This window comes from Carex rostrata, chromosome 4 (genome assembly GCF_964058835.1).
Source record: "Carex rostrata chromosome 4, lpCarRost1.2, whole genome shotgun sequence".
Taxonomy (NCBI): Eukaryota; Viridiplantae; Streptophyta; class Magnoliopsida; order Poales; family Cyperaceae; genus Carex; species Carex rostrata.
Window position 1 is genome coordinate 5869220 of NC_135921.1, and position 23391 is coordinate 5892610.

Below are 23391 nucleotides of genomic sequence, written 5' to 3' on the forward strand. Positions count from 1 at the left end.
ATTAGAAAACTTTGAACTAATTGTTTCAGTTTTTTTTTAAATGAACTAGTTTGGTTCAATTTTTAATCTATTTCGGTTTTTCTATTAATTGGTTCGATTAATATTATGATCCTTCTAGTTCGAAATGAACTAGTTTCGGTTTTTCTATTAAGGATCATAATATTTTTAAAAAAAGATATAACTTTTTATAAATTAAATGTATTAGAAAGATCACAATATTTTCTGGATTACCTAGAAGTGACTTTTGAACCGGGATCAATAACTCAAAATCTAAGTATTTTTATTATTTTCCAATAACACATAAAGAAATATATTAATTTTTCTTACAACCACGAAAAATCCGGCCTGAAAAATATTGAACCGGTTATTTGTTGCAGTCTTTCTAATAAATCAAATTATATTGTATTTCATCTATTTTCAAAGAAATATATTCAACATTTCTAATATTTTAATACAAACAATAAAAAAAAAAAATTCTGTTTTAAAAAAAAAAAAAAAAAAAAAATTAATGAACAGTGGCCGCTGGCCTCCAAAGCGGCCCATAATAGGTGCCCGCTTCCCTCCAAAGCGGCCAAGCTCCATGTGGCCGCTTCCAGGGCAAGCGGCCATGCGATTTTTGTAAAAAACAGCCAGAACTGGTGTTTTGGTTTAACATTTTTTATAAAATGGTATATTTAAAAATTTCGGGGATAACAGTGCTAAGTTAGCTTTTTTTTCTTTTTTCTTTATATTTTAAAATTTTTCAGTGCGGCTATGGATCGGTTTCTCAGTTTTTTTTTTTTTTTTTTTTCAAGTGCACACTCTTACAAAGCATGCACACTTCAACTCATACGCTCTCAAATTTAATTAAATATAGGGAAAATTTTGTTGGAAGTTTATATGCATGAACTTCCCTCTCCCATCTATCCATTATTGCACCTCAAAAGTGTTTATATTTAACACAAAAATTAATTATATTTGAATTTACAACTATTTATATCTACTATACAACTTTTTTATCCTTTTTTTCTTTGCTTATGAGATGGAACAAAGTTTAAGTCTTCAAGAAGGATAAAATGTAAGACAGGCATGAATATCGGACCACCAGCAGCAGTTGCATCCTCAAATTGAGAGTTTCTGGAAATTTTTAACCATCAGATTTAATTCGGACAAACTAGATCACGCATCAATACACGAGCTTTAAAATAATAGGAATTGGTGTAGGCATAGGAATTGAACTGCTTTTTACTGTTTCTGTGGGAAAAAAAAAATCAATTGAACTGAATTTTTATTTTCCTATGCGAATAATAACGGAGCCGAACAGGCTTTAAGGGAGTGTTCGGAATTTACTATTCACGTGGAAAAAAAACAATTCACTCATAGGACGTGTTCGCGTGGGAAGAAAAAAATTTAGTTCAACTGAATTTTTTTCTTTGCACGCGTACAATAACCGATGGTTAATTTTGACCTGTATCTCAAATCCGTTCCCAATCCCATGTGTTCGTCGAATGTCAGACTGAATTTTTTTTTCCCACATAAACAGTAAAAATTAATTCAAAAATTTTACAATCTCATTTCCATTTCTATTCACCTCCGTCAGCCGAACAAGTTCTAAGAGCCTGTTCAGCGTCCCTATTAAAAATAGGAATAGAAATAAAAACTGAAAATTACTGTTCATCTGATAAAAAAAATCAGTCTAAATAAATTTTTTTCACTCTGAACAGTAACACGCCGAACACGTCCTAATACTCATCACAGTCCTCGTGATCTCTCTCCCATGGTTCAGATATAACCAAATAATTTTCACGGTCCACATGACCAGAGTGGAGGTCCGTTCTATGGGTACTGGATTAAATTCAGTCAAACTTCCGATCTCAACAGCTCGATCTGCGTTAAAATTCGCGTATATTTGATGCGTTAGAATCTCGATGAATATCGAACGGTTTCATTAGGTATCGGACCGAATTTTGTCCGATTGAGGACCACAGAGCGCTTGTGACCCTGTTTAGGTAGGTACCCCGTACCTGCTGTTGTTTTCTCCTTGGAGGCTTAGGTCCTACATACACCGCACCGGTTCTGAATCCGTATCCTCCCAGGTACCTGACTCAACACAATTGAAATGGACGGTTCAGATTTACTCTCATCCGATCGGGATTCGGGATGACAGAGGGGCAGGATTATTTGTGCATTGAGATTCGTGCCAAGTTAAATAGAACAATTTTGGGCCGTCTGATTCAATAGTACTCAGTTCGGTAACCTGAGGGGATGTGAATTCACCGGTGCTACTATACACTATATGCTCTCTCTCTCTCTCTGTCTCTCTGCTTGGGTGCTTGCGTCTTTTTACACACAAAACCACCTCCCTTTTCACCCTCCTCGCACTCCCCAAATCCCAAATCCCAAATCCCAAACCCCTTCAGATTTTCAAAAAGATACTCACCTTTTCTCTCTTCTCTCCAATCTCAACAACAAAAACCCCAAAACAGCAAGCATAACAAACAGAGAAAAAAAGCAATATAGTACAATGCGAGTTGCTTCATCGCCATTGCTCCTTTTCCTTCTCCTTCTCATAATCTATGTCATCTCTCCGGTGATGACGTTGCCCGAGTTGGTCATCACGCCAGATTCCTACTCGAACGAACAACAGCCTCTAAACCCCGGCGAACTCGCCTCAAACACTGTCCCTGCTCTTCCTGTCGCTCAAGCAAAGAATGGCACGTGTCACCTCGATCTTTCTAACGAGCTGTTCGGCGGCGTCTCGGCTGCATGCGGCGGAGGCCGTGGTGGTGCCGCCAACCTCGACCGTGGCCGATGCTGTCCCGTTCTCGCCGCGTGGCTCTTCGCTGCTCATGCGCGATCCGCTCTGGAGGTATCTGATCCTCCTGCCGATGTGGCATCGTACGGCGAGGATGGTCCCATGGTACCTTACGATAACCAGATGTGCGTCGATGCGTTACAAGTAAGTACTTAGTAGTAACGTTTCCTTTCTTTAATGAAACTAAGCCTATGTTATTGACAATATTTTTTTCTAGCCTGTATCATAGTGTAAATAAATTATTGGACCTATACAGTCTGACTGAAGCACTATATTGTGCTTCATATTTCCAACTAGTGAAAATGCAAGATGTTCTTCAAGCTTTATCACATTATAGATATTGTGACTATAAATTTACCATTTACAAATTCATCAAAATGTGACATGCTCCAAATAAAATCTGAAATAATGTTTACATGGTACATTTTTCAAAGAATTTGTATCTCAACTGCTATTTTAGGAAGCGCTAGACAAGAAAGGTGTGAAGTTATCTCGGCCGAATGATACATGCGACACGGTGCTTTGCTTTTGCGGCATCAGGCTGCACCAGATCGGGTCGCTTCGCTGTCCTGCCGCCTTCTCTGTTCCTGTTAATGGTTCCAACGCCACACAGCCATTGGAGTCTTTGACAGCACGAAATGCCACGCCAACTGCCGCTGTACGGGATTTAGAGAAGAGTTGCCGGAATGCGTCTTATGCTGGGTGCACCCGGTGCGTTCAGTCACTTCAAAAGGTATATCATTTGGATACATAATTTTTTTATATAGTCTGTTTGATAAACTGATGTTTTTACAAATTTATATGGGTAAATTTGAATTGTGGTGTTGGTGCATTGCTTTAGGAAAATCTTAAATTAATTTTTACGAGGTATAACCGTATAAGACAGTATCTGTTAGAAAGTTGCTTTTAGTTAAACTAAGATTAATTTAAACCAAGTATCTTTGTTATTTAGTCAATAAGAATAATCTTTATATATTATCTTGTACTGTGGCACATAACAACTCTTGAAAAGGGACCACTTTTAGCATGTGAAGAGAACTAGAAAAGATCCCTTGTCCTAGTATACATTTGTGGTAAGTTTTCAAATGCTCTATTTGTTTGCTCGGAAGCTCAATAAGGGTGATTTTTCCTAAAATTTAAAAAATATGAGGCTATGGTACTATGCATATCAATTTTTTTTGTTTTGTTTTCATAGGTCAAAAAGTGATTTTGAACCGTTCAACATGATTTTCATACGAATATGTACCTGCAGACTAAATTTTACATTTTTCAGGGCTCTGTTTTTTGCAATTTTTTAGATATATGAAAAATCAATATTTTTGAATGGTCTAGAATCTTCCAATCAAGTGATTTTCTACATATGTAAGAAAACAATAAAAATTTCTAAAAACTATAAAGCTTGATCTAAAAAATTTCTACATGTGTAATAAAACTGTATCAGTATTTTATAAATAGAGTATAGAGATATTAAATACTGATACACACCAATATTCCCTATGCATAGTACCCTGGCCTCATTCATTGTAGATTTGCCTAAGCCAGTTGTTCTAAAAAAAGAAGATAAATGAACCATGCTTCTTATAAACTGAAGTATGTAGTAAATGAAGTAGGAGACATTTACTGCTATGTTTCTAAAAAACTGAAATATGCAGTAAATGAAGTAGGAGACATCTTGAATTGTTTCACTGGTGAATTTCTATGTTAACGGTTTTTGTGTACTTTTGAAAGGAATGTTAGATCCAGGTTTTTTCTACCCAAATTTGCGGCAAACCAATTTATTCATTCTCATTAAATGAGTCCCAAGCTACTCATGCATGGACATTTAATACTATAGCATTTTTTTTTTTCTTTTCAATCCATTTATCTCTGTTCAAATTCTATACCCAAGTGTTCGCTGGAAATAGAAAGCTCTTTTAAAATTTAATTTGTTCGGACGTTAAATCACATCTTGACCATAGATTTGGGGACCGTTTGTCCGTATAGTACCATTGTTAAACCCTAAATTCTAACCTCATCTTGACCACAAATTTTGAATGGAAAAAAAGACAATCAATTTGATTTGTTTTCTATTTCTAAAAAAAAAATTCTCTTTTAAATGTTACCAAGTATGAGAATCTGAAATTCATAACACCTAATAAATTGTAAATATCTGAACTGATTTTGTATTTTTCTGGTGTATATAGCTGAAGGGTGTGCCAGGTGCTGGAGATAATAACAGAGAGAGCAAAATGATGGGCCGGGACTGCCAGCTCATGGGGCTGACGTGGCTCCTAGCTCGCAACAAAACAGCATACATCCCCACCGTCTCAGCTGTGCTCCGCGCGTTGCTATACACAAATAGTGTTGCTCACATGCAGAGCACGTGCAGTCCAGACCGAGAGAACATGCCTTTGGCTGTGGATTCTCTCCAGTTCCAGCGCCTCACTGCGGATTCCTCCGGGGCCCCGCCTCCTTCCTTGCATTTCATTGGTTGTTTGCGGCTGCTCGTTGTCGGATTCCTGTGTTTGCTGCTCTGGCACGGGCTGCTGATGGATTGAGATGTGTGAAAGATGTGACTGGGTTGGGGCCTTGGTTTGTCCTTTCCTTTTTGTTTGTTTCTGGCCTTGTAAATTCTTTTTATATTAACCCCCCCTTCTTTTTAGAAATTTTGATTTGCTCTCTCTCTCTCTCTATACCTTATTTTAATATTTACCATTAGAAAGCTAGGTATGCGAAAATTATTTTATTGTGGGACTCTATAAGTCTTTTTCCCTCTTCTTTTGAGGAGATTTAGAGACTGAGACTTTGCACAAGTGATATTTCCAAAAAAAAAGTAGAATGATCATAAATTCCATTATTTAGTTGAGATAATGTCATGCACTAATCTAGCTTCTTCTTTTTGGGTCAAGTGGTGCACTCTTTGGTTTTTTTTTTTTAGTTGAAGTGGTACCTGGGGTGATTTTGTAAATTACTGAAAGAGGCCATAGGCAACTAAAGACAAATCTCTAATTTTGGAAGTGAGAAATTATACTTTGTTGCTGCTTAGAGAATTCACTTGTACTATTACTATTAAATGAATGATAGGTGAGAATCATTTAAAAGATACTAGTATCATACCTGGGCGTTGCAACGGGAATATATTATAAGATAAAATAGAATATGAAGAGACTTTTTTGTTGACATTAACTTGTTTAACTAATACATGTCTTTTTTTGTAAATGTAGCCTATTTTTTGTTTTTAATTTTTTTTTTCTAATTTGAGGCTGGTATCAAAATTGAAAATATATTTAGATTTTAGATTTTTCATAGCAATATTGTTGAGATAAATTTTCAAAATATTTGGATAGTTATAAATTAATTAAAATTAATCAAATTGAAATGGAGTTATTCAGATCGTGCAAAACATTATCCTTAAGCGTATTCTGTCTCATTGTACAAGATGGAAACACAGCCAAAATAACTCAGGATTGTTGCTCCTTGAGCATGTTATAGAAACAACTGATGATAACTCTGTAATATCCAGTATAGACCAGAATTCAATTTAAATTGAGATAAATTTAAAATGGTTGAATGAGAGAATAAAAGAATTATATATTTTCTCTTCTCTCTTCGGATGGAAAGATGGAACAAAATCAGTTTTTATTTATGCTATATTCTCTATCTCGGAAATGAAAGAAAGATGAATTTATATAGTAAACAATTAATTAAATTCAGTAAAGGAAAGAAAACGCATCCAAAATATTCGATAATTAAAAGGTCATTAATATTTTAATGAATCAAAGATTAAAAGAATTTGAACAGAGAAAATCGGAACAGGAACATATATACAATCAAGAGGTTTGTCCAATTGGCAAATATTTAACAACTATTCAATTTTCGGTTTAGTCCCTCAAATTAACAAATATTACGAATGCTAATAAATTTTGAGTTTCTCAAATACACTTCCAACAAATATATATAGAAACAAAGAAAGAGAAATAAGAAAATAAAGAAAAAATCGATTTCCATTGTGATCCGTATAAAAATGAAAAAGAGAAATAAGAAAATAAAGAAAAAAAATCAATTTCCATTGTGATCCGTATAGAAATGAAAAGGAAGGAAACAAAAAGAAAATGAAAACGGAAAGTGGAGTCTGCTCAATTGAAGATGAAGAAATAAGAAAATGGAGAAATATATTGCTAAATTTTGGAGAGTCTACTCAATTTTAATTGTAACATATCGTGTAGCAATACGTGTGGCGAGCATGTTTTTAACTAAATTTAGACTTCTATACATAAAACATATGCATTTAATCAAAATAAGACAGATTATGTGATTGGAGAGATGAGATAAATCCGAAATTTTATCTTTCAATCATAGTTGTTGACGAATCGGACACCCAACGTGCTTAATAATAAAATGAAGAGAATGGAGATATAAAAACATCTTATTACTTAAGTTTGGTCCATTTAAATTAAATTGGACCGTACAAAATCAATAGTAGTCGGCTGCTGCTGTTTTTTAATAGTTCACAATGTACCAAACACATTGCAAGGAGAGCATCCCGGAGGATGTTTGTCTGTTCTTAGCAATAAACTATAGAGTTTGGCTAATATAACATCAGTCTCATTTTAATCTATATAACACCAACTCTAAAACCTATCAAATTGACTTCGAACGAGTAATCCAAACCGTTCAAACCGATTTACATTACGAGTGATGCGTTTACATACAATTTTTTTTTATATTTTCGAGTTATTTTAATATCAAATCAAGCGGTAAAAATATTTTAAAATGAATGTATTAAAATTAACTTAAAAACTCACACTTTTGACCGCTTGACTTGATACCAAATAAACTCAAAAACTTATAAATTTTACATGTAAACGCACAACTAATGAAGTATATCGGTTTGAACGGTTTGGATTCATCATTTGAACTCGATTTGATAGGTTTTGGAGTTGGTGTTATATATACTGAAATGACACTGATGTTATATTAGCCATACTCTAAACTATAACTATTTGTAATGTTTTATTATCACTTTTTTTTTATCACAGTAAGCAACACACCCATCCAAGGTGTTTAAACGGTCGGTTTTGTTGAAAGTTGAAATCGAACTAAAATAACTAAATTAAATTTTTCTTCGGTTTTAAAAAATAGAACCGAATCGAATCGATTAAGAACCGAACCGAATAAACTAAAGTAAATTTTGGTTTGTTTGGTTCAAACCGAAATAAACCTATTGGTGTCATTATTAACGGAAATTACACATGTTCATACACAAATTGTTCAATTTCATACAGATGTTTTAAAATATTTAAACTAAAATGAAAGAAAGAAAGAAAGAAAGAAAGAAAGAAAGAAAGAAAGCAATGATTGAATCAAACAAACTATAAATTATACTTGAACCAATATAATTCGATTAATTCGGTTTAGTTGGTTTTGATAACCTGTGTTAAATCGAAATTTTTTGGTTAAGTTGAAAACCAAATAAACCAAACCGTTTGAACACCCCTCCACACACCTCACAACTCACTTTCTAATTTCCTGTAGTCGCAGGATTGGATCCTATGCCCTTGTGTATTATTATCACTTGTCGATGTATATAATGTGGTGCTTCCCAGTTATCTTTGGATATCCCCCGTGAAAAAATGATGGTCCAGTAGATGCTTTCAGAAATACCTAATTTACACTCTTTACATTATTATTATTTGTATATATTTGCCAAAAAATTAATAACTCATTTCAAATTTCAGACTTTTCATCCTTAATGATATATAAACCAATATTTTCCTTATTATTTACGAGAACAAAAATTCTGATTAAAACTCTCATGTATTTTTGGTTGGATTTTTAGACAATTGTATTTTTTTGAAAAAAATTTGGCGGTGCTTCTATTAAAAATGCACGTGAAATTTTTATATTTAACTGTATATGCATTTTAATATCACTTTAAGCGCAATGCAAGGACAATTACTTACAAAATGCATGCCGCATTTTATGATTTAAATGGAACTAAAATAATGATTGCTACTTGCTAGAGTGATATTTGTTTGTATACCTTTGATATATGGACTCGACAAAGACTTGAATTTGATCAAAATGATAATAAATCGACACAAACTATATTGATGACAACTAAGCCTATTTGTTCATATAATATATATAAATAAACATAATCATTGATATTTTTATATAATTTTTTAAGTTCCCCTAGATACAAAATGTCGGGCGTATGCTTATATTATTTCTTTTCATTGCGTGAAGAAATGTAATTGTCTACAAACAAAATTGCACATACAAATACCTACTTATTGCGTATAATTATTTGCACATAATTCAAATTTAATCCCCTAAAACTGTAGCTGGTCTTCATTCCTGAACTGGGCTTATCAACAAATTAATTGTCTCTTAGAAACTAGGTTTAGCTATTTCTATTATTTTCCATTTTTCATTTTATTTTTTAACTATTGCTTAAGTTATTAAAATAATTATTATCAAAGGATTCCTTCTCATCCAAATGATAAATATTTTAAGAGTTATTAAAGGAAACCTGTATACTAATCAGATAAAAAAAATGATAAACTGACAACCAAAAAATAGAATAATTAAAATACAAAAATATAGTATATTTCAGGCTGATAAAATACCAACACAGAGTAATTAATTGCGGAAAATTGAAATTGTTATTGAATTTCTAAAAGATTGAAATGATGAAATCTCAAGACTAGAAGGGGGATGTGTTTTGTATCGAATCCATATTCCATAATCCATATATCCCATCGGTACGGACTTTTTTTGTACTGCACTTGATGTTTTCAAACTTACAAAATGGGCACAAATTATCCCAACAGTTTTCAACTTTTCATGAAACTTCCTGACAAAAGAAAAAAAAAATCAAAGAAGTTTTAGTAGCTTTAAAAAATTATTAAATAAGTACTAATTATGAATTATTTACCAAAGGTCATATGTCTTATGAACATCTAGAATATTTATTTAGGCGAAAATTGACGCATAGTTGGCGACTTGAGTTTCTTGATCGCTTCAAATAAGTCCGGTAATTACTTGATAAGAGCAAATTAAACCTGTGTTACTTGATCATGAGGTAAAAATTATAAGAAAACGGGGGTTAAAAAGCTCATTAGAGACATAAATTTGCAACATTATTTTTATAACAATAGATTGGATTATATATTTTTATCATTCCCCATCTTTTTTTTTCCTGATAAATCACACCACTGCTGCATCTCAAATCTCCAAGCTGTTTTCAGGCTTCAATTTTTTTTTGACAAATTTAATAGCTTTCTTTTATTTTCTTATTGTCTATTTTCTTTCTTTCTACGCATGTTATGTAATTTTCTACTATGATAATTGGCAACCTATAATTTAAGGATACGAATCTGCTGCTATTCTTATTCTTCTAAGAATAGCAGCTTCGTGCTTTTCTTTATGTGTCTATCTCTCTCTTCAAAAGAGGAGGAGAGAGAAAGTGGAGAGAAAAGGTAGAGAGAGAAAGTGGAGAGAGATAGAGAGAAGAGTATGGAAATATTATGGAAAGAATAGCAGCGGATCGTTCTATAATTTAAAGAGGGGTACATATACAACAATTAACATCTCTTGAATACAAAACAATTTTTAAAGAGAGAAATGAATAGGAAACTTGCAGTACAAAACTATTTTTATGTGAATAGGAAACTTTCTATACAAACCAAATTTTAAAGGAAAATCCTTGGAGATTGGGCTTAGGCCCAATAACTGGCTTATAAAGTTCACGGGCCGTCGTAGCTTGGCGATGGGCCTTCAATTTATGTAAACCCCTTCGTCAAAGAGCAGTAATTTGAACTCTGATACAGAGAGGCCTTCCAAAGTTTATCAATTTCAAAGTGCTTGAGAAAACCTCTTCGTCAAATATGTTTGAGTTTTTCAATCTGATTTATTCAAATCGTACAATCCCTCAATAAATATGATCTACGAAAACTATAAATCTCAAGCTTGTACCTGCTGTGAAGGCTAATTTAATTGCTCTATAAGATAGAACCCACGCACACATCATATCAGAGAGTTCAAAGATTTTAAGTTAATTTAGTCAAACAGTCAACGAGTCATATGTGAGAGTATTTAAGTTCATTTTAATGCATTTATTTTTTAAGATTTCTGACCGCTTCACTTGATACTAAATTAACTCAAAAAAAATATAAATTTTGCACATAAAAACATCACTCATAGAGTAAATCAGTTTGAATGGTTTGAATTCATTGTTTGAAGTTTATCTAATCAGTTTTGGAGTTGATATCATGTGACATTAATATCATACTAGCTGGCTCATTTCTTTTAATTGTTTTCCTTTTAAGATCATAATTTTGCCCAACTTTGATTTCCATATTGTTTGTTTTCAGTACTACTCTTTATAACTATAACTGTGTTTTAGTTCTTAATCTGCTACTGGCATGTATAATCCGGCTGTAATGTTTATTAGAGAAATTAAATTGGCGTTCCTCATCCATTGTTTTACCTGTTGTGAACGCTAATTTAAATATGGGGCTGCCTTCCTCATCCTCTTTGAGCCAATTGTCCGAGTCTGGTGGTTGCTCTTTGTTCCCATGGTTTGGTTCTATTGTAGCTTCCGGCCGCACCCAGCCGGTATACGTCCAGTCTAACACTCTGACATAGCATTCCTTCCTTTGTTCTCTGTATGGGAGGAGAGTTGAGAATGGAATTCGTTTAAGGTATATGCATTTTATGACCAAAGAGAATTCAATGATCGAGATGGAATCCATCCCGAGCCGCACCCAGCCGGTATACGCCCAGTCTAACACTCTGACATAGCATTCCTTCCTTTGTTCTCCGCATGGGAGGAGAGTTGAGAATGGAATTCGTTTGAGGTCTATGCATTTTATGAGCATATCAAATTTTGTGTGATCTGTCTCTCTCAAATTATCCTTGTCTATGCACTCAATTTCCCCAAAACTTGATACCACCTCATGGAGAAAGAATTGCTGCCAGAATTCATGAGAGAAATTACTAATTTTGATCTTGACACACAAGATATTTGGTTGGCGGCATCTGAGTCCTTATCCCATTTCTGAATCCACCAGCCATTAGCCAATCCCCACGAGTTTAATAGGAGTAAAATAAGTAGTGATTTATCTTATCACTTAACCTAAAAAATGATCATTTATCTATTTTCTAAAGAATCAGGTTTCTTTTTGCTATTTTACTTGACACAGCACAATGTTAGAGTTGAAGACAATTAATGGATCCAGCCCGTTTTTCCTTTGTCATCGGTTTTTAAGTTTAACCGATGTTGCTTGGTTCATTTCCTATCGGCAGAAATTTGGACCGATGGTAATTTGACCTTTTGCCATCGGCAGAAGCATCACGCCGTTGCTGTTATGGTTTAATTAAAGGCACTGTTTGGAATATCATTCCTATCGGTTTTGACCGATGGTACTTGATTTGAGTATATATGGTTCCGATTGAAGCTGCTGATTCAATTTGAGCTTTGCCATCGGAACATTGGTCAAACAGTTGGCATTGAGTCTTTAATTGAAGCTGCTGCCGAACTATGGTTATTGCTATCGGTAGGAATTAAGCAAGCCGATGGGCGATGGTGTTTAATTGTTTGAGATCAATTAAAAGGTGCCGCTGCTTCCAGAGATGTCTGAGCCATTTCGTCGCGTTGAGTTAGAGCTGCTTCTGTCGTTTCTGTTGTCTCTTCACTTGGGCTTGTCTAGAGTTTGTTATCTTTCTTTTGAAACTTGTAAGAGAGTGTGGGAGACAGTGCCATTAAAAATTTCTAATCTTTTTGTACTTGTAAGATTCTTTAATTTTAGTGGATTTGTGCCGTGTGCACTCGTAATTTTTTCTCAAAAGAGTTTCTACGTAAAATTTTGTGTCATCTTTTATTACTTGTGCTTGCTTGTTTGTTGTCTTGATTTCTTTTGTGATTCTCCATTTATTTGCTTACCTCTTTTTTCAGAGCATTGAGTGCTCTCAACACACAATTCCATTCTTTATAGATGCTATATCATTTTCCAAATCTATAGATTTTAACTCTCTTTTTTATCTTTTTTTTTTTTGTCATTTATTTGGGATTCAAGAAGGAACAGGTAAGAATGGCCACAAACAGGACCAAAAATTCTAGTAATATTTTGTAGTTTAGATACACAGGTGGATACTGGTACATGTAAATAACGGACATATCAGTCTGTTGATGTACATAATTTTTTAGATCTTTTTTAATGAAAATATGTTTGTTAGCTGGTTGCTCGCAAATCCTAAAAAAACACTTTGTAAAATTGTAAATATGAGTGATTTTTTTGACACTAAACTTAGTTTTTCCTTGTTACATATATGATTATTTTAGGAGTACAAATTAAAGTTTTGAGTGCTGAGAGAAAATTTTACCAATAAATATCTAATTTACCCCTTCTCTCTCATATTAACTAATTAAAGAAGTGAGTGAGAATTCTACCTTTAAGTAATTATCAAATTAAACAAGGCTCAGAATTCTACCGGCCACTAAATATTATATTCTTATTTTTAATGATATTTCTGCGCTGATTTGTTTTACTGATTTAAAGCCTGAGGCATTTGAATAAAAAAAATATTATATGATTTAAAGCAAGTTTGTGCCAGAAATTTGTTCAAACACTAATAGCGTTGATTTTTTTTTAACGTATTAAATACTGATACTTTTTTGTTTGAAAATGATTATTATATAATTAAGTTTGTGGCATATATTTGTTTAGAGACTGGTAGCGCTGAAATATTTTGTAACATATTAGACACTGTTACGGATACGAATAATTGTATGTGTTTATATTTTTTTCTCTATTTGTTTTAGAACTATATATGTTTAGATATGAATATTTATTTTTGTTTATATCTTTCTGATGAGAAATATGGTTATGTTGGTGATATATTTTTGTAAATGAGAAATATATTTTGTAAAATAAAAAAATATTTAGTTCACATAATTACAAAATGTCTGAATTATATTTATATTTTATGTTACTTTATTTTCTAACAAAAAAATAATTTATTGAATAATATGTTAAACTTTTTACTGTTTTTAAATTAGATATTTGAATTATATCTCTATTCATTTAATATTTGATTTGTATCCGTATCTATTTAATATCTAATTCGTATATGTATCTGAAAAATAAATACCAATAATATGGCTTATGACTATCTGATCTGTATCCCATCAGTTTCCAATCCTATAAGCCGGAGAGGCACAAGAAGTGCTAAATGTTAGAAAAAAAATATCAGCTACAAATGGAGATGCGCTGATGATGAAAATGCTCGGCCCGACAAACAACTTAGAATGGTACTTAATTAATTATATCATATTCTTTTGATCTACATTGAATTTTCTATAATGCATCTTCCATTCAAACAGAAAAATATCCAATATTATTCACATGATTCCACACAAATAAATCATATAATAATCCAAACAGAAAAATATCAGTATCAAAACTCCCTTAATTAGATATTTACTTATTCAAAATTGAAAATTAGATATTTTCCTGTTCAAACATAAACTATTTATTTATATAGCCATTTTCAATTGTTTTCACTAAAAAATATAAATTAATATTAATGAAAGAGAAAATGTAATATCTTCCGGGCTACAGTCCCCTGAAAATCTCCGTGTATAAAAGTCTTTCTTTTTTAGCTTAGTTCTGACGCGCTTTCAATTGCCACAATTGTCATAATTTCAACTACCATAATTTCAAGTACAATATGTATGTTTACATGATAATATGTGTATGTTTATAGGATAATATGTGTATGTTCACATGATACTATGTGTATGTTCATAAAAGGTGGTCCCCAACAGCTGTCACACATTTTCAACAGCCGTCACGCGTTTTTAACAGCTTTAACGCGTTTTTAACAGCTGTCACGCGTTATTAACAGCTGTCACGCGTTTTTAACAGCTGTCACGCGTTTTTAACAGCTTTCACGCGTTTTTATGTTGACAGAATTTGTTAAATTAGTTTACAGGATTTAGTATTGATGTTTACAGAATTAGTTGAAAATATTTGAAAATTTTTGAGAAACTGAAATTTGAGGACTGTTAGCTGCTTCCTTAATGAAATATTTAACAGTCCATTTTACCCTTTCACATATCCTTTCCTATATTATTTTCTTTTCTAATTTCCCTTCGTGAAATCTCTTTGGGTCTTATCCCAAATTCAAGTTGTGTTACGAGAATCCCAGTCGAAGAATTCATTAATTTCAAACAACATGTGCCCAACATGTGTTACGAGAATCCCGTTGCTTGTGGCAAGCTTCCCTCATTAATTCTAAACTGTACTTTTTCAACGCTGTTTGAAAAGAAGCTTCCCGGCAAGCAACATCCATGGTTGAAAAAGTACAGTTTAGAATTAATGAGGGAAGGGAGTGGTACGGAGTAAAATTTCCAGCTAAGTTATCGCCTTCATTTTACAACACGCTGATAAGAAACAAGATCCAACAACAAACTTCTTTGATGCTGCAGTACTCTTTGTAGAGGAACGTTCACACTTCTATCTTTGAATCTCAGGAAAAAGTAAGGTTAGATTTTTCTCAACTTTCCAAAGAAATCGTTTTCTCTACTCTGTCTTTGTCAAGGACTTCCATTTCAAAATGTTCTTAGCTTAATTTAGTTAATCGGTTTTGTGATCTTGGTTTAAGAATACATGATTTAGTTCAGTGAAACCCTAGCTCCTAAAAGAAATCAGTTGTGACTAGCTGGTTTAAAATTAATCTGGCATAACAGGTTTATGATAGAATCTCAATTTGGGATGATAGATTTTCTACCTCCTTGCTTCCTCGTCTGGTGCAGATTATATCGTATTAATTCTTTTTTTTGTTATTTGTATATATTTATGGACTTCTCTTTTGCACTAGAACTAAAATAGGTGATTTTCTGGAGAAAGCGTTTTCAAAGTGCCCTCTTAATTCATAGTTTTTACCTTTTTAAGGTTAGTGGTTTATAATGCCTACTAATAACAATTGTATTAATAACCGAGGAAGTATTTACAATCAATACTTAAATAAAAAACTTTATTCTAGAAATTAAGTCTCTATTCTTTTCATAGTTATAACACATTAATTGGTTAATGTCGGCTAGGTTTTCAACAGGAAAGAAGAAGGACAATGGTTAAAATGCACCATTGGTTTTGTGTCCCAACCATACCCCATGTCTTTATCTCCGTTTACAAAGTTCAAACAGTCGATCTGAACCGTTCATCTTGTTCTATATATTAAAATGTACTTAGAGACCAAATTTTATATTTTTTGGAACTTTTTTACTATTTTTTTAGATATGTAAAATAACTGTTTTTGGATGGTCCAGATGCAGTGATTTTGTACCTATCTAAAAAAATAGTAAAAAAATTTCAAAAAATATAAAATTTGGTCTCTAAGCATATTTTAATATGTAGAACAAGATGAATGGTTCGGATCGACTGTTTGAACTTTGTAAACGGAGATAGAGACTTGGGGTATGGTTGGGACACAAAACCAATAATGCATTTTAACCCTACTCAAGAAGAAGATAGAAAAGATATAATTTGGATTTTTTTTTAATCTGTATATTAACAAGAGTCTTAACATATAACAATAAAATAAATTAATAAGATAAATAGTTCAATGGGTACAAAACTATTTGGGTCACAATTCACATCGCATTTTCTGACTTCCGAGCATATGCTTTCTCATTCGTTTTAATATATAGTTTCCAACCAGTACCAACTATCAAGAGTTTTAATTTCAAAAATAGAAGTAAAATTAAGAGCAAAGCTAGGATGTGATGTGCTCACCACATCCTAGCTTTGCTCGTAAAATTAATTACTATTGGTAGTTATAAGTATTCTACCTATTAATAATATAAAATTAAATAGTTTTCATGACATGACCATCTGTACCAATAACCTACTTATCATTAATGTACAAAAAAAGTTTTTTTGTTCTAGAGACATTTTAGATGTGAGTTGTTATGGTGTGTTTCTAATTCCCCACCTTCATATGCTCCGATGTTCGTCTCTATTTCAGAACAACTTTAGTTTTGTCAACGGAATTTGTCAAGGGCATCCTTAATTTCTATTTAAAATTGATATGGGGAAAAAGGTATGAATAAAGACACGTGGATAAACTAGCAAATTGGATCTTTTTATTTTATGTAAGATCCGACAATCTTTTTACTTGATGAAGGACCCAACCGATTTTCATGTTATTTTATGTTTTCTAGTTGTAAAATTAATTTAAAAATGCTGGTATGGTCTGGTGCTGGTAAAAAGCACCTTAATTACTGAATTTGAATCTGAGTTTTCATTTTCTTCTCTTTTTCTTATGCAGAATCTAAAATGCAAACTGAGTTCTGTTTGGTGCTATTATTTTTACTGTTCCTCCACAATACAGAGGCCTTGGGACCCGTCGGAGTAAAAACAGGGACCTTTCTCTCTCCTCCTTTTTATCTCAAACCAGGACAAGTTGCAAACAAATATTACTTTGATATCCCCTTTCCCAAGGGCCACATAGCTTTGAAGAGCTTCAATGGTGAGATCATAGATGAATGCAAAAACCCTGTCCCACTTCACAAGACATATCTCCACCATTGGGTCGTCGACAGGTATTGTTAACACAAATCAAAGTAGTGTTACATCTTCTTATTGGATTTCCTTTATGTTTGATCCAATTGGGGATTTTCCTTGGAAGGTTTTAAATTTGAAGAATTTTATCAATAAGAAAAAATCATAACCAAATTGTATTGTATACAAAATCGCGTACTTAGTACAGTGGTACGAGCCCTTGTCTCTCTTCGAAGAGACACATGTTCAATTCTCGAGAATAGCCTCTAAAAGATGCTGGGGTGTACCTGGGCCCTTTAAATAATTTTTTTTTTTATTGTATACAATTTTTTTACTCAAGTTCGTTATGTTAAGTCTAGGATATACCTGTAATCCTTTCTTTTTCTGTTTTTCCTTTTTGTCAACATGTCAAGATTGATTTGACAGTGTTTTTTTTTCTTTGTTTACATTTCTCTTGGCTTTGAGTTGTATGGGTCAATACATATATTTCACATTGTTTTCAGGTACTATGGGTTTAAAGACTCAGCACCAGGTGATGAATCAAAAATTATACCGGTGAGAAATTCTGGTCTCTGTAAGGATACATTGGGGCAGTATTTTGGGCTTGGGTCAGAGACACGTAAGACTGATACATGGGTCCCTGACCCATACGGTATAGTGGTTGGCAACCCAGAAGATGTGCCAGCTGGATATGAGGAGAGATGGCTGTTAAACGTTCATGCAATTGACACGCAAGGAGTCACTGATCGGCTGGGTTGCACTGAGTGCAGGTAGGATCATTGTTTGATTTTCAAATCAGTTCGTTGCATTCTCTGGTGGTGTGATGTAAGCACTGGCTGATTACCTACTGATAGTACCTGAAATTATGAAACGATGACAGGGTTGTTTCAGATCATGCAAGAAAATTTGTCATTCCTTCTTTGATCCGAACTTCAGATCTTTTCTGCTCTTCGAATTTTCTATTTTCCTCTTTTATTATCTATCTGAGTATTAGACATATATACTGGCAATAGAAACAAAGAAAAGCAATACCAAAGCCACCTCAAAAGCTCTAGATAATAAAACATATATACTGGCAATAGAAAGTAGAGTAGCTATGCTGAACCAAAGTATTATAAAATGTTGAGAAAAAGGGTTGTTTGAACCTTTGATTTCAGTAAATGATTATTGCTTTATCAATGATTACAATAAATTCAATTTTCAGGTGTGGATTGTACAATGTGACAATTGATGAAGATGGAGATGCTATACTTCCTAATTACACTGGCGGTTTATTATGCTGCTACGATAAGACTCAGTGCAAGATGAGAGAAGGATTTGAGAGTGTGACAAGGAAGCTTTTTATAAAGTACACTGTGGAGTGGGTTGATTGGGAGCCCCACATTGTACCCGTGAAGATCTACATACTTGATATCACAGATTCCGGGACAAATTCGAGCCAAAGCTGCAAGGTATAAAAAAAGTTGCACTTTCGAGGTAGAAGTTGCCTCAAATAGACAAGTTTGGTATATACCTCAAACAGCAGTACTTCTTATCCTGGGATGTGTCTTAGCACGAATCTCAGAATAAATGGACATGCTGATGCCGTGCAGGAAATTTAGGAAACAAAATTATCAAATAGATATCTGTAATTGACCTGGAATAAAACACCAGAATCTCTATATTATGTTCCTGTCTCTCAATTTCTCCAAAATATGTGAAGAACTGCTCCTTGCTGACAGCGTGAAGGCAAATTTACCACTTCTTCCTAACAATAAATTTTGTATACCAAATGAAATTTTAATCTTTTCTGGCTATCTAACAAGTGACAGCTATGAATATGTAGGTGGAGTATGATGTGAAAGAATGTAATTCAAAAGAAAGGGCAAATGGAGATTGTGTTGATACGAAGATTACAAGATTGGTTATCCCACGTGATGGTGATATAATTTATGGTGTGGCCCACCAGCATTCTGGCGGGGCTGGCTCTGCTTTATACGGCCTGGTAATATTTCAGTTATTGCTCCTTTTTCTTAAACATTACTAAGTTGAATTGCCTTTAATATATTATTGGTCAATAAAAAAATAATATGAGGAATAAAGTATTTTTACGTCTGAAATTGAATGTTATGCTATGCAACATGCAACGGCAAGATAGGAAGTTCTGTAAAATCTTGAGTCTAATAATACTTGGGAAAATTAAAAAATGGTTCAAAGACCTGTACCTTTTGAGCCATCAGAGTGCATGAGGAAGTTCTATGATGGAAATTCGGTATTATACCAGCTTGGAAACCAGGTTTTAATTTCATAATTCAATTGAAAATGGTGTTATATAACCACAACAGTCAACAGATGTCACTATTAGACCATGCAACTTCTCTTCATTTTTGCTTCACTAGCCTTTTCTCTGGTGTGATTAATTTGCACAAATGAATTAGGATGGAAGGCTCCTATGCGCTTCTATTCCTAGCTATGGAGAAGGAAAAGATGCAGGAAATGAGGCCAATTACATAGTGGGGATGTCAACATGCTATCCAAAACCTGGCTCGGTGAAGATAGCAGATGGAGAAACACTAACCCTGATTTCCAACTATAGTAGCAACCAAATGCACACTGGTGTCATGAATCTCTTCTACATTTTGGTCGCAGAGCATGAACAACTGCCGCCGGCCCCACCGAAAATATGATCTGCTTCAATTCTCTCATTTCTTGTAAACTCTCTGTCCCTCTCCCAATATGAGGCTTTGGCGGGAGCATAAGGATACACTGTTATCTCCTGAAAAGAAGGATGCATTTGGTATAATTTGAGGGGTCAAGAATTGAATAGCTTAATCTGTTATAGGCTTATAGCCCAATCTACCACTGAGTTTCTCATCGGCAGGGGTATTTTTTTTTAAAAGAAATATTTTGAGAGCATTTGTGAATTTTGTTTTTTAATTGAGGATATGAATAAAAATTTCGGCTGCATCTGTAACAGAAGTGATAATAAGAGAATAGTAAAAATTGTACTTGCACATTCACCTTTTTGGATCCGTTGAGTTAAACTGTCATTAGACTTCATTTTCATGTCTATTTTATTTCTTTCTACACATGTTATGTATTTTTCTACTATAATAAAGCTATAATTTAAAGAGTGGTAGAAATACAATAATTAACATCTCTTCAACAGTCCAATACTCTCTTAACACAAAACAATTTTAAAATGAATAGGAAATTTTCAATACATAACAATTTAAATGAAATTGGGCTTATAAAGTTCTTGGGCTGACGGTTCTTGGCGATGGCCCTTCAATTTGAACTCCGATACAGAGAGGCCTTCCAAAGTTCATCAATTTCAAGGAGCTTGAGAAAATCTCTGCGTCAAATATGTTTGAATTCTTCAATCTGATTCATTGAAATCGTAGAATCCCTCAATAAAAATGATCTACGAAGTCTATAAATTTAAAGATTGTACCTGTTGTGAACGCTAACTTAATTGCTCTTACAACCCACACATCATATCAGCGGGTTCGGAGACAGGATTACTGCACATGCAGGTCGTAAATTTATTAGTGTAGCCTTTTATTCAGTGAAAATTAGTGTATTACTGCACATGCAGGTCATATAAATGCGGCAGTAATAGATGTACATAGCTGGACCCTTTTCCTATAACCAATTAGTTAGAGTGGGGGGGGTGGGTGAGAGGCATTTACAGAGCTTATTCCACTAAGTAACAGTAGTGGATTGTAAAATATGCAAGTTTTGTTAATATTTCTCTGAATTAGGAACCGCTACCGACGATGGTAGCGGAAATGTAATACTTTTTTTATAATGAAAATTTCTCAACAGGTTTGCAAGCCCGCTGACCTTCAAAAAAGAAAATTAGTGTATTCTTTTGATATTTCACTAAAATTTATTTTAGCTTTAATGTCAGTTTTCATGGTTTAATAACTTGAAGATATCAAAATTAATTGAAAACATCTCTCTGTCAAAATCCAAATTCACATAGCAAACCCAATTAACCCACTTAATTGAAAACATCTCTTTGTTCAATATGGGTTATTGATTGAGTTAATCTGGATCAGATGATTTTACTTTAATTTAGTCAAATCCAACACGACCTAACCCATGAGGCCATGACCATTGACCACATATGCTTTACTCTGTCTGAGGATCCTATTCGGATTTTGAACCCTATAAATTTCAACACCACTACGAAGTCTAAAATTTCAAGCTATCCCAAGTAACAATTAAGAATGATACGTTATAACTCGGTCATGTAATCTGCTAATAATCCTGATAATATTTACATATTCATCTGCATGTTGTAAGGTTGAAAAAAATGCTCTACCGTTTCTTTCATGAAATTCAAGCATTTATATTCTCTTTCTTATAAACGTAGCTAAAATGATGACGGTTGTAATTTTCAAATTACTTTCATCAATGCCATTGGTAAACATACGCAGATCGTTTTGTACAACATAGATTGAATCCAAAATATTAGGTTTCAGTTTTGCTCGATTGTCAAGTGTCACACCCCGCGGCCACGGGATGCGACAGTCTCCCGCCGTAAGCATACAACGCCGTGTATGCTTACAAGGCTATTCAATTTATACTTAACAATTCAAAATGAAATAATATAAACCAAGTTTATATATACACCAATCAGAGTACACAGTCTGGTCAGAATATAATACAACAAAAAGTATCTCATCCAGATACCAACCACGAGGCCTACCCTAAGACTATACAACAAAATGTACTAAGGTCATGAGATGGTAAGCTACTATGGCCTACTACTCGCGTGCCTCTCCAGAATCAGTCGCACCCGTACCTGTAAAAATAACCGGGAGGGTGGGGGTGAGAATAAATTCTCAGTGCGAATTTGCCACAGTTTGAATTATTGGACTTGCAATCAAACTCCATATTCAAAAATGAAACTCAAACAATAACAAAGCAAACAGATATATATAATAATAATTAACAGAATGCCAATGCTCGACAACAATTAATTAGCCTGAAACACAGTTCACGGAACTTCCAAGATGAATTTAAAAACACAACATATATTTGGCTTAACTTAATTCATTAGGGCTTGTAGCAACTACAGATGTTCTTTCGAGCTGGACCGTTATCAAACCCACATCTATAGGGTTACAGGCGCCTACAGATGGCCAACCAAGCTAGACCCTTTATCTGACACCCATCTGTAGCTGTTTGGCTTAACCATTTCCTGAGGTCTGGTTACATGTCACCTACACAGGTCAACTTGACACAAATGCAAACACACGGAATCAAAGTCAGCCATACCGCTCAACTTTGCAATTTCATTCAAATAGATTCACAACCAACTATCAGCCTTGCACAATTCATTAAACAGGTCAACGGATAGGTCACCGTCACCTTATCCAGCCACCTAAACAGGTCGGTCTGGCAAATTCATAACAGGTCAACGCATAAATCAGCAGCGTCACCTTATCCAGCCACCTAAACAGGTCGGTCTGGCAAATTCGAACAGGTCAACGCATAAGTCAGCAGCGTCACCTTATCCAGCCACCTAAACAGGTCGGCCTGGCAAATTCATAAACACAGGTCAACGGATAGGTCACCGTTACCTTATCCAGCCACCTAAACAGGTCGGCCTGGCAGATTCATTCACATCAAGAACAATTAATAGAACTAATTAAATAATAACCATACCAACATGTCAAATAATCTTAACCGAACAATTCAAATCATTCTCATTTATGCAAGAATTAATATACAGCATGAATTCCAAAATATGCAACAATTAAGCATTCAACATGACAAACGAATAAACAGTTTAATTCCTGAAAATAAAGTATCAAACAAGTCCAAGAATCCCGCACCTGTTTAAGACGAGCGTACCGCTTAGTTACGGATCGGGCGTCTCAAATTGCCTTGCGATATCTTGCTCGACCGAGCCTACACCTATATTATACGTTTACTTGGTTTAATTCGGGTTCAGTGGTCTATACGTTTACTTAGGGTTTGTATAGTCCTAAATCAATTCTTTTCGGTTCCTTCTTTCTTATTAAAAATCTCATATAACGGTGCACAATTGCATCT

The 23391-nt window shown here is 33.9% G+C and overlaps 2 protein-coding genes and 1 long non-coding RNA gene across 5 annotated transcripts in view; 2 read left to right on the forward strand and 1 right to left on the reverse strand.

Moving 5' to 3' along the window:
* The first annotated feature begins 2300 nt into the window (after positions 1-2300).
* LOC144552869 (putative GPI-anchored protein At4g28100) overlaps positions 2301-23391 on the forward strand; it is a 66743-nt gene continuing 45652 nt past the window's right edge. The window contains exons 1-3 of one of the 2 annotated variants that reach the window (XM_078300891.1): positions 2301-2938; positions 3255-3527; positions 4978-5511. In XM_078300891.1, coding sequence (XP_078157017.1) covers positions 2504-2938; positions 3255-3527; positions 4978-5331 — 1062 coding nt within the window. In that variant the 5' untranslated portion in view covers positions 2301-2503 and the 3' untranslated portion in view covers positions 5332-5511. Of the gene's footprint in view, positions 2939-3254; positions 3528-4977; positions 5512-23391 lie in introns of those variants that run through there. The other variant, XM_078300892.1, reaches the window with a different exon arrangement.
* On the reverse strand, positions 10097-10729 carry LOC144552440 (uncharacterized). The gene is made up of 3 exons (XR_013511151.1): positions 10452-10729; positions 10352-10371; positions 10097-10155 (listed from the first exon to the last, which is right to left on the reverse strand). It is a non-coding gene; the product is annotated as an uncharacterized LOC144552440 (long non-coding RNA).
* Positions 15232-20034, forward strand: LOC144552868 (uncharacterized). 2 transcript variants are annotated; one of them, XM_078300890.1, is made up of 6 exons: positions 15232-15320; positions 17111-17384; positions 17847-18113; positions 18548-18794; positions 19169-19327; positions 19761-20034. In XM_078300890.1, exons 2-6 carry the CDS (start codon positions 17119-17121, stop codon positions 20007-20009), a joined length of 1188 nt encoding a protein of 395 aa, XP_078157016.1. In that variant the 5' UTR covers positions 15232-15320; positions 17111-17118; the 3' UTR covers positions 20010-20034. The 2 variants fall into 2 exon arrangements, with proteins under 2 accessions (XP_078157016.1, XP_078157015.1); XM_078300889.1 differs by having other exon boundaries at positions 15250-15325.

Coding starts and splice junctions, on each gene's coding strand:
- LOC144552868 (XM_078300890.1), top strand. CDS start 17,119: ATGCAAACTGAGTTCTGTTTGGTGCTATTATTTTTACTGTTCCTCCAC. Junction 18,114..18,547: donor CTGGGTTGCACTGAGTGCAG/GTAGGATCATTG, acceptor TTCAATTTTCAG/GTGTGGATTGTACAATGTGA. Junction 19,328..19,760: donor GCTCTGCTTTATACGGCCTG/GTAATATTTCAG, acceptor CAAATGAATTAG/GATGGAAGGCTCCTATGCGC.